This window comes from Peromyscus californicus, unplaced genomic scaffold (genome assembly GCF_007827085.1).
Source record: "Peromyscus californicus insignis strain IS unplaced genomic scaffold, ASM782708v3 Scaffold_4__1_contigs__length_199733344, whole genome shotgun sequence".
NCBI lineage: Eukaryota > Metazoa > Chordata > Mammalia > Rodentia > Cricetidae > Peromyscus > Peromyscus californicus.
Window position 1 is genome coordinate 89057911 of NW_026294562.1, and position 12190 is coordinate 89070100.

Here is a 12190-nt window from a genome sequence, read left to right on the forward strand (position 1 = left end):
CAAAAAGTAAAAGACACAGTAGACAGCATATAAAACAAAAGATAAAAGAGATACGATACATCCTTGGTTGTGTTCATCAGTTAGAAATAATGCCTTGTCAAAGTCCAAATGATTTCTTTCTTTTTGTTTTTGTTTTTGTTTTTTGTTTTTTCAAGACAGGGTTTCTCTTTGTTGCTTAGTGCCTTTCCTGGAACTCGCTTTGGAGACCAGGCTGGCCTTGAACTCACAGAGATCCGTCTGACTCTGTCTCTCGAGTGCAGGGATTAAAGGTGTACACCACCACCGCCCAGCCCAAATGATTTCTTAATCATAATGAGTCAATATTTGTTATAACAAGAATATTTTAACATAATGACTTTAAAATGCTAATGATAATTTTAAAGTATCCATTATTTTCATACTGTTTATGTTTCCAATATATAGTGAGTTTTAGAAAACTGTACTCTAACACTCCCTAAAATAATTGTAAAAAAAAAAAAGTTAAATTTATGGATATGGATTATGTAGTCAAACTGCTATGAAAAGGACTTTAATTATTAATATCAGGCCAATATCCTGAACACTTTCTTCTATTATATTCATTACAGATTCCCTTATAACTATAAACTAAGTATTAAAAATCAAAATGGCAAAACATATCCCTATAAAACTAAAACATTAGTTAAGAATGGTACTGCAGGCCTGTACATGCCAGCACTCGGGAGTTCAAGTATCATCTGGGATATACAGGATATTGTGTTAAAACAACAATGTAAAATCAAAAACAACATGTAAAAATCAAAACAAAATAAAAACTCAGTAATTACCTAGAGCATAGTCAATAGGTTTTTGATACACCATGCATATAAGTCTGACAGAAATTTAACATTAAGATGGCAGTGTTTTGCAAAGTGTTCTGCAGATTCAGTGATATATATATCCAGGCTGGCTTTTTTTAACATAAAAATATAAACCGAGTATACAATTAATATGTAAATACAAGAGACTGTGAATGGCCAAAATCATCGCAAAGAAAAAAAAAGAACATTAGAGAATTCATATTTCCTAATTTCAAAGCTTACTACACAGCTCAAGTGATAAAGACATGTGGTACTATTATAAAGACAAACACATATAAATGAAATAGAACTGGAAGTTCAGAAAAATACTTTGACATTTATGGTTACTGACTTTCATTAAGGGTATCAAGAGAGCGTTGAGAGATAACTATGCACTCTGCATGACGGTAGGAACTTTTACACATTACCTCATGGTCACAGCATTTTTATAAGGTAAACTCACTGATGTCATAGGGCAGAGTCCACTATATTTAAAATGTAAGGAATTCTTTAATAGATACTATTAAAAACTCAGGATTGTAGCTCAGTAGAATGATTGGCTAGCATCCACAAGGCCCAGGGTTCTTTCCTTAACATCAAACACACACACACACACACACACACACACACACACACACACACACACACACACACAAAAAAAAAGAAACAAATAAATGCTACTGAGACAATGGGTTATTGTACACAAAACAGTATTGGCCCTCTTTGTTATGTTACATCCCAGAATTAACTACAAGTAGGTAACTGATCTAAGCTTAACTAAAGAATTATGAAATGCTTTAAAGAAAATATATTCTCCCATGATCTTGAGGTTAAGGAAAACTGCCTAAAAATGAGACACAAAATAAAAAATTAAGTGTTATTTGGGGCTTAGAAAACAGGTACCATGTATTGGTCACTGTCTCAGAAAACAAAAACAAACATCTTGGGAGACAGCACTCTAACTCCACAAAATGTTTATACCTAACAATTGCCACATCAGAGTTCATAATGTGTCATCGCATCATTGACTCAGTCTAGCAGTGGGCTGGTATGATTTGGGGGAGAGCAGTAAGTCCTATGGACATATGCTCCTTGCTACAGCTTTTATTTTATATAGGAAAATTAGTTCTTTGACCTGATGTAATACTGTCTATTGCTGTGGGATGTTCTGCATGGCAAATGTGTTGCTGATTTGTCAATAAATAAAACACTGATTGGTCATTGGCTAGGCAGGAAGTATAAGCGGGACAAGGAGGAGAATAAAGCTGGGAAGTGGAAGGCTGAGTCAGAGAGGCACTGCCAGCCGCCATGATGACAAACAGCATGTGAAGATGCCGGTAAGCCACGAGCCATGTGGCAAGGTATAAATTAATGGAAATGGATTAATTTAAACTATAAGAACAGTTAGCAAGAAGCCTGTCACGGCCATACAGTTTGTAAGCAATATAAGTCTCTGTGTTTACCTGGTGGGGTCTGAGCTGCTATGGGACTGGGGGGTGACAGAGATTTGTCCTGACTGTGGGCCAGGCAGGAAAACTCTAGCTACAGTCTATAATAACATAATGAATAAAACACCTAGTAAATTCACTGTTGAGGACAGTGAAGGCAATTCTATGTCTTTCATTAAGAAAGAATCCACTGTAATAAACCTACCACTAGAGATGCCTGGATCCCCCCAGGGAATGGAGTCAAACTGAGGGTTTATCATTAGTCTTTGCTCTTAGCAAGGTGAGTATTCAGCAGAGAACTGAGCCAGGCCAAGCTAAAAGAGAAAAAGCCCATGACACTGAGCCCATACATATGCTTTACTCTTACTATCTTTGCTGTTGTATTATTCATAAGCCTACTGCATGACAGCTCAAGTAGACAGGGGAAAGAGATTGATAATAATCATGGGAAGAGATCACTTCATCCAGTTGATTACTGAAAACCTCCGTAGTAATTACTGTTAAGTAATTTTCTTTGTTAAACTTCTCCAAAGTATTAGGGTATGTGAGAGTGTGTGAGTGTGTGTGTGTGTGTGTGTGTGTGTGTGTGCGTGCGCGCGCGTGCGCGCGCATGAACTGGTATTCTGAAAGAAAAAGGCCCTCAAAAAGAGTGGCATTATTAGGAGGTGTGGCCTGTTGGAGGAAGTGTGTCACAGTGGAGGCAGGCTTTGAGGTCTTCTGTGGAACAATTCTTTTTTTCTTTTTAAAAAAAATTTTTTTAATTCATTTTACATACCAACCACAGATCCCCCTGTCATCCCTCCTGCTCCCTCCACCTTCCTCCCACCTCTCATCCCCTTCTCCAACACAGAGACAATTGAACCAAGCTCAAAGGAACTCATGAACTTTAGACCAACAGCTGTGGAACCTGCATGGGACCAGACTAGACCCTCTGCATACGGGAGACATTTGTGTAGCTGGGTCTGTTTTGAGGGGCCCCTGGCAGTGTGATCAGAATTGTTGGTGCATGAGCCAGCTTTCTGGATCCCATTACCTATGGTCAGACATCTTACTCACCCCTGATAAAGTGGGGAGGGGCTTGGTCCTGCCTCAACTGAAGTAACAATCCTTTTCTACACTATGAATATGTATTATTCTCATTTGCTAATAAAAAGCTGATTGGCTGGCAGCTGAGCAGGAAGAAATTGAACATGACAGCCAAAGTAGAATTCTGGGAAGAGGAAGGGCAGAGTCAGAGAGTTGCAGCAAATGCAGAGAAGCAAGATGAGAATGTCATACTGAGAAAAGGTAAGGTACCAAGCCACATGGCTAAACATAGATAAGAATTATGTGTTAATTTAAGTGTAAAGCTAATTAGTATTAAGCCTGAGCTATTGGCTGAGCATTTATAATTAACATAAGCTTCTGTGTGGTCATTTGGGAAGCAGCTGCCAGATATTTGGAAACAGGTAGTTGGGACAGGAAATGTCTGTTTACAGAGCTCTCTTTTTCTCAAGCTTCTCTCAGTGTGTCAGGTCAGTTGACTTCCTGCTGCCTGCAAGATATAGCACTCTCAGCTCCAGCACCATCTCTGCCTGTATACTGCCATGTTCCCCATCATGATAATAAAGGACTGAATCACTGAAACTGTAAGCAAGTCACTCCAATTAAATGTTTTCTTGATAAGAGTTGCCGGGGTCACGGTGTCTCTTCACAGCAATAGTAAACCCTAAGACACTACATATTCACATAGAAAACTAATATCCCTCATTCAGTGCTTACTCTGAGGAGTTCTACACACAAACCTCTTTCCTAGAACTCCTTCTGGACAAATCTCTAATCTTTTTCTTTCTAAAGCTTTTAGCCACTGGCTAAAAATGAGTATAGATCCTTTCCTCTAAACTTTTCTCTTTCTAGGCCAAGTGTACAAGATTGGCCACTTCATGTACTGTTCACTGGTAAATTTTAACTCTCCCTGTTATCTAATCAACATGACTCCCTTGTCTAAGCCTATAAAGCTATACTCATCTACTTTCAGAAGGCACAAAGATCCATCAGTAAACCTGGCCTTTTGGCCCTCCTTCAGTTAGCAAATTCCAGAAACCTTCCCATGAAGTCATAAATATGGATAAAGGAAGGAGAGGATCAGAAGACCCTATATGCAGTAATATAGGTACCATGGCCAGTTTTTCAAAATACATCATAATACAGTAATAATCTAGGAACTTTTACCAAAAGGAGAATAGCTGTCTAAGGAAGACAGCTTGATTTTATCTAAAAACTTAAGGACTGACACATTGTAATTCCCTTTCAGTGGTCTACAGAGGCTCCAGAAAGGAAATCTATCTGCATAAAATACCATGAGCATTGCTGGATTGGTCAGTCATCTTGAAATGCAACTTACACAAGTGGAAAACATTTCATATGGTTTTCATACTCTGGGTAGCACATAAAATCCACAGCCTTAGTGTCAAAGGACTGTGGCAGGTAGAGGTGTGTGTGTGTGTGTGTGTGTGTGTGTGTGTGTGTGTGTGTGTGTGTGTGTGGTCGGTACGTGCACTCATGAGCACAATGACTACCAAAGCTAAAAGAGGCCTAAAGATCCCCTGGAGCTGGACTGTGAACCACCCAACAGGAGTGCTGGAAATGAGCCTGGGTTCTCTGGAAGAACAAGTGCTCTTAACTTCTGAGCTATCTCTCCAACACCCATTCATTACTTCTTAGTCAACAGGAGCTACTCAGTACTATTACACCAGTAATACACTATTAGTATCTCACCAGTGTAATAGATAGGAAGAAAATAAGACTACAGAATGTGCAATTTTGTATTCCATACAAATGCTACTCTGGTAGATGTATTTTACTAGAGTATTTCACTCTTTTATAAGTTCAAATAAGAGATATAGGATCTTATAATATATGGGGCTTATTTAAACAGTGATATTTATGATGAAGGACAGTATTAGGTTTTTGAAACCTAAATTACAATGTTTGCAAACATTTTAAGTATCACTTAAATACTTCTGTGATATTTTTAAACATGTTCCTTTGGTTTGATATTATTATATATTTTAAACATACATTATAGACCTAAAACAAAAAGACAATGACTATATTGTTACAGAGAGAAGGAAACATGTTGCATACAGTAGTTCTGGATCATAATTTAGTACTTAAGATAGTAACATGTTTAAAATTTTTATGTCATGCTAAGCACTGTAATTTACACAATCTTTTACATGTACCAAAGTTACTTTAAAAAATTTTAGAGAACAGAGGCTATTATATAAGACAGCCTCATTTATTATTTCTAATTAAATAATTAAAAGAAAGATTTATAGAAGGGAGTACCTGCTTCAGTCTCTGTTTCATGATTATCGTGGCTCTGCTGTAAGCCAGGAATTGGTCGTGTTGTCAGATACCAAACAGCATGTAAGACATCTGTGGCGTGTATACGGTTGTGATCTGAAATTAACAAGATATTTTATTATAGCACCATTCTGCTTAGGTTTGGCATAAGACATTTGAAAAGTGAAAAAAATGTCTAGTTATACTATATTCCAGCAAGTAAGACATATTACTTATATGTCTTATAATTCCCACAATTATATTTTGTTCTATTTTTAAGATATCTTGGTATATTAAAAGGTTTTTTTAAAAAAAAAAACTTTTAGAAGTTTTCAGATAAAATACAAAAACATAGTAAGAGCCCAAAGAACAGACATGGAAGACAAAGATAAATGAAAGGTATGAAAAAATTACTGAGATTTCTATTTCATGGCTTTTTATAACATGTGGTATTTGGATTATGGAGACACAATAGTTTGGGGAACAGGAAAGATGGACAGTGGATAAGAGCACTTCATGCGAGCATGAAGATATGAGGTCAGAGCCCAGCACCCAAGTGAAAAGCTGGGCATAACTGTATGTGAACTATAATCTCAGTACTTTGGTGGTGGCCAGGGGTTGGGGGTAGGATGGGGGGAATGAGAAGAGGATTGTGGGAGCTTGCCTGGTCTCCAGCATAGATACAGGTTCGGTAAGAGATCCTGTCTCAAAGACAGGGATACAGAGGTTATCCAAAATCATACTCTAGTTTCTTTGTGTGCACATAGGCATATCCACCTCTACACACACACACACACACACACACACACACACACACACACACACACACACACAGAGAAAAATAGTTTTGCTCACTGAATAGTTATATAGTCTGCATACCTATGTTTTACCAAAAAAATTAGAAATACTCTTTTAGGTTTCCTATAAAGAATAAATGGAAATTAAAGCTTGAATAACTCACTTTAAACTATTAAGCAGTCTTATTAGTTATGCTAATTTGGGAATAATTTACCCATGTGTTCATATGAACGGAACTATAGAAAGGTCTAACACAAAGAAAAACATGTATTTCCTAACATGAAATTCCATTCATATTCAGTATAAAAGTTCAAAGCATTCCATAAGTCAGAACACAGTTTAAAATAAAAAATTATGGGTAAGTTTTAAATCTTTTTAAATGAACAATTTTCTGAAATTGTTGATTTAATATCAATAAATACTAAAAAAAAAAGACACTCAAAGAATTTATATATAAGATATATACTGTGCTAAAGAAATGGTTCAGTTAGTAAAGTATTTTCTTTGCAACCAAAAAGACCTGAGTTGAGCCCCAGAACTCAGATTTTAAAAAGAAAAAAAAATAGCCAAGCCCTGTGGTGTACAGTTGCACACCCAGTGTGGGGCAGGCAGAAACAGGAAGATCCTTGGGACTCAGTGACCAATCAGCCTGGGCTACTTGGTGAGTTTCAAGAAAAAGTAGACCTCAGTTAGTCTGTCCTACACATGTACCTGCACATCCACAACAAAAGTGCGCGCACACACACACGCACACACACACACACACACACACACATACATACACATAAAATGATATGTACTATACAACATGTAAGTGAACATTTAGTATAAATAAGTATTGATATTATAATCTATTTTATATACAATAAATTTATAAAGGCAGGCTTAGAGGAGATATATCAGAATTAACAAGTTAGTTAACACCAGGTAATAGGATATAAATATTCTTTTTAAATATCTACTAAAAAAATCTCTAATGTGTATTTCGAACAATATTTAGGAGCTTATCTGAAAAGAAAGACATGTTATTAGAACTTAACCAGGTATGCCAATACTCACAAGGAATATCTCGGTAGCCATTTTCTAATGCACGAAAATAGTTCATAAATTCTTGAGTAGGAATTTTAAATGTTTCCAATAAACCAGTGTCTTGAAATAAAGTATACATAACCTAAATGTAAAATAAAATGAAGCTTACTTTAAAAATCAGAATGTCTCTCTGTAGCTCAGTTTGTGGTATATTTAGAAATATAACCATGCATATATCTTATTTTTCTTGAGATATTGGGATTGAACCCTGAGACTCCCACATGCTAGGCAAGAACTCTATTCACTGAGTTATGTCCACAGTCCATCTCGGTTTTTAGAGTACAGTCTCATTAAGTTGTCTAAGCTGGCCTTGAATTGGCAGATCCTCCTGCCTCAGCCTCTCAAACAACTGGGATTATAGACTGTGGCACCAGATCCATCATATTTATTTTATTTATGCTTGTGGGGGGGGAGTTGTTCCAGATGTGTGATGGTTCCTGTGGAGGACAGAGGAAGCTGTCAGATCCCCTGGAGCTGACGTTCCAGGCAGTTTTGAGCCAATTGACAGGAGAACTGGGATCCAAACTCAGGTCCTCTGGAAGAGCAGCAAGTATTCTTAATCACTGAGCCATCTCTCCAAATCTTAGTGCATCTTTTTAAGTTAGTTCATTGTAAGCTTCTCAAAAATTATTTTTTCCCAAACAATAAAAAAGGAAGAAAAGCAAAGAAATTTTATCACATGCATCATGTTCCAATATAAATTTTTTTCCTGACTTCTCTTTAGCTTTTTATTCCAAATTTACTGAAAGACATTGCAAATAGTCAAATCAATGATTTTCATATATAAATATTTATATTACATATTTATAAAACATAATACATAACACATATGTGTATCATGTACACTTAGCTGCATGTTTTGAGGTCTATCTGAAAAGATAAATTTAATGACAATGCCATTTCTGAATTTTTACTTAAAATAGTATCATGATTTAGATTTTGCTTTTACAAATATATGAGAAAAAATTATAATAATAAAGTAGAGATACGAAAACAAACCTGACTGAGAATCCTTCCTGATTTTTCTCCCATCTTCTCTACAAGCTCAAAAATCTGAAAATTCCAGTTGCTCATCTTTTCTATTAACAAGTCATAGTCTTCTACTAACATCGGGTCCAGGAACACTTCCTGGTCAATCTGAACACAGGAGAAAAAACAACTTTATCCTTTACAAATATTTGGTTTTTGTTTGTTTGTTTTTGTTTTTAACGAACCTAAGTCATTTATTTTATTCAAACCAATACATCTAAAATATTATCATTTCAATATTATTAGTCAGTATAAAAGCATTTTAAAAGATTATTATTGTATGTTATGTGTGAGCACACAAATTTTTAAACCCACATCTAAGTGAGACTACTTAGAACTGAACATTGACAACAGCCATATTTCTGTAGTGGTTTTCTCAAATATTCAGCTTGCCTTCTATTTCTTCTATTTGTTAAATGCCATCTCGAGACAACTTTAAACACGTTGTCTTAGCATCAGAAGGCTGATTATACATTGGTTATATAAGTAAGCATTTTATTTCCAAATGACTATGTCAATCTAAAATCCATTATTTTCATTTTACGAATTGTATGTAACAAAGTATAAGAAGAGAAAAACTTGTCTCATTACAGTAGTACTTACTAGGATAGTCTCCCCAAGTACATGAATGGGATTTTGTCCTCCCAACTTATATACTGAACTTCAGGAAAATGGTACTACTAGAAGTAATTGTTCTATTCGTTATATTTTGGATATATGCATTCACATATGTGACACAGTGTGTGTCTATGAAAGTCAGAGATAATTTTTTTTTTTTTTTTTTTTTTCGAGACAGGGTTTCTCTGTGTAGCTTTGCGCCTTTCCTGGAACTCACTTTGTAGACCAGGCTGGCCTCGAACTCACAAAGATCCGCCTGGCTCTGCCTCCCGAGTGCTGGGATTAAAGGCGTGCGCCGCCATCGCCCGGCTCCAGAGACAATTTTTTAGATTCAGAGTTCTCTCCTTCCACCATGCAGATCCAGGGATCGAACTCGGATCACCAGGCACCCTTACCAACTGAACCAACTTGCTAGCCCAATGCAAATAACTATTCTCTGTTTTTTAATGGCTATGCATATGGTCTTTGCATTTAAATACAATTAAGCAGTAAGAGAATGAAATATATCTACCATAAAATTAAATATTCATACAAAAGTAAATCTTTGGTGATCCTGGATGATAGGCTTAGAACTATTATTTATGACCCAGGCATTATTTCAGTAATTGTGACTTCTCAATGAAAAAATTAAAATGCCATTACATTGGTAATTATGTTCTGTGTAAAAATAATGAAGCCAGCACTAACTCGTATGGTACTTCACCTAAAATAATGATATTGAAAGTTTATCTTTTACATTTTGTTGCTGTGCCTCTTCCATTAGGTGATTATCACCTTCCAAAGACAATTCCCTGCAGTCTTTCTGCACAGTCTCTTCTTCCTGAGTTTCCACAATGTCGAATGGTTCTTTTGAGAAAACAATGGTGTCTTCTTCACCTTTCAAAAAGTATATATAGCAATAAATAGAAACAAAATGTGTCTTAAATATGCAGCTTTGTTACAAAAACTGGTTACTGATTTAAAAGTATTCTAATAGAGTGAACCACAATGCAACTCAGTTTAAATCATTTATTCATACCATCAAGTTCTATCTTGCTGACTCTGTGTACAGGGTCTTATGCTCAGACAGCACAAACACTTCACATTTGGGACTCAGTTTCTACATCTACTCATGGGTGACAGAAACCTTTATAAAAGTGAGAAACAGAAAAAATCAGTCCCTATCAACAGATGCTTCTTGCCAATTTGGTGTAAGCAATCCTCATATGAGGTTCAGACAAAAAAAAAAAACCCTCTAAATTCATAATTATATGTGAATACAATTAAGCCACATGTAAAACTTAAACCACAACATGACAAATTCTAAGTTTTTTATCTGCTTATTTGATTAATAATATTCTTTTTCTCAAGTTACATAGAAAAGCAGAGTAGCACCAGTAGCCAAACAGTATTTATTCACAATTTAAATGTTTCATTTTATTTATAATACCCTAAATAGTTAATTTTCCTATGGTAGATTCGTACACTAGTAAATAACAAGAATAAATGCAATTACATTAAATATGAGTGAGTTCTTAAACACAAAATGACCAATGAAGAAAGGCAGGGGGAAGGTTCATTCCCTGTTATTCTCCTTATGAAATGCTCTTGTTAAGTCTCAAAACTGATATTTGGACCAGGGAGATGGCCATGCCAGTAAAGGTACCTGCCACACAGCCTGGCAACCTGAGTTCAATCCTTGGAACCCATTTAAAGGTGGAAAGTGAAAACCAACTCAACAAAGCTGTCTGATCCCCACATGCATATCATGGTATGAGGGACTCCCCACCCCCAACCTGCCATCATTCACAAACACACAATAATTTTTTTTAATTTAATGATATGCATGAGTGGTACACATGAGCACTGAAAGACAGGGGAAATCATTACCTTAGGGGGTACAGCTTCAAGGGTGCATAAAGGGAAATTTTAAGATAACATTTAGTTTCTAGATCTGGGTACAGATTGCACAATGTATAAAAATTCATCGAGCTTTAAACCCATAGTCTGTGTGTTCTTCAATACATAGGAATTTAAATCTTTTGTTCTGTTTATTTTCTAAGATGGTATCTAACTAAATTGCCCAGTCTCCCCTCAATTAGCAATCTCTCACCTCATCCACTATAGGCCTGGCTGTTTCAAAAGTTTGTTTGTTTGGGTTTTTTATTTTGTTTTGTTTGTTGTTGTTGATGTTGTTATTGTTGTTTGGTGTTGTGTGCACACGTCTCACTTTGTAGCACAGGCTGGCCTAGAACTGTTAATATGTAGCTCAAGCTGGGCCTTGAACTAACAGCAAGCCTCATGTTCACTCTCCCAAGTGCTAGAGTTATAGGCACAAGCCAGTATGCTGGCTCTTCTGAGTTATGAAGTACTCTCACTGAGCAGGGCAGTATTCCATGCCTATACCAGCTAACAGGGAGTCTGGTCACTAAGCTGAGGCAAAATGGGCAATTTAGAGAGATACTATCTCATAGAGAGGGAAAGAAGTTTAATAAAAAGTACTCATGAAGTTAAACTTCAGAAGTAGGTTCAAAGCCTGATGTTGGTACTTAAACTTAATGGCAAGCTTCTCCTCCCTATAGAATGTTAATAGTAACTAACATAATTTACCAGATGTTAAACATAATAAGTGATTTGAAAACTAATGAATTCTGTGCCTAACATATTGAATTATAAACTCATTAACTTAGAATTAAAAAGTACTATTGTTTGTAAGGTACTACTTTTCTAAATAAAACATACTCATTTTATAAAATAAAATTTGAATACAATAGTGCCTCTTTATCTGAAGCCTCATTTTCCAATTCAGTTACCCATGGTCAACCACGGTTCAAAATGCTCCATGGAAAAGTCTATACAAGTCATGTAACTCAAACTGTGTGCACGTCTGAACAGGGTGCTGAAACCTCACTGTCCTCCAGCCCACCCGGCACCTCGAACTCACAGAGATCTGCCTGCCTCTGCCTTTGCCTCCCAAGTGCTGGGATTAAAAGCGTGCACCACCACCACCCACCAGAGTCACTTCTTTATCCAATTTATCCAGGCTGGATGGCTCTCCCACTATTTGACACCTAGTACCCACCT

The 12190-nt window shown here is 36.3% G+C and overlaps 1 protein-coding gene across 2 annotated transcripts in view; it reads right to left on the reverse strand.

The window, feature by feature from the left end:
- Nucleotides 1-12190, reverse strand: part of Pde3b (phosphodiesterase 3B) — a 141631-nt gene that overhangs the window by 14022 nt on the left and 115419 nt on the right. The window contains exons 8-11 of one of the 2 annotated variants that reach the window (XM_052714500.1): nucleotides 9864-10003; nucleotides 8480-8617; nucleotides 7451-7562; nucleotides 5597-5710 (exon numbers count right to left, since the gene is read on the reverse strand). In XM_052714500.1, the coding sequence (XP_052570460.1) occupies nucleotides 5597-5710; nucleotides 7451-7562; nucleotides 8480-8617; nucleotides 9864-10003 (504 nt within the window). Of the gene's footprint in view, nucleotides 1-5596; nucleotides 5711-7450; nucleotides 7563-8479; nucleotides 8618-9863; nucleotides 10004-10996; nucleotides 11011-12190 lie in introns of both variants that reach the window. The other variant, XM_052714501.1, reaches the window with a different exon arrangement.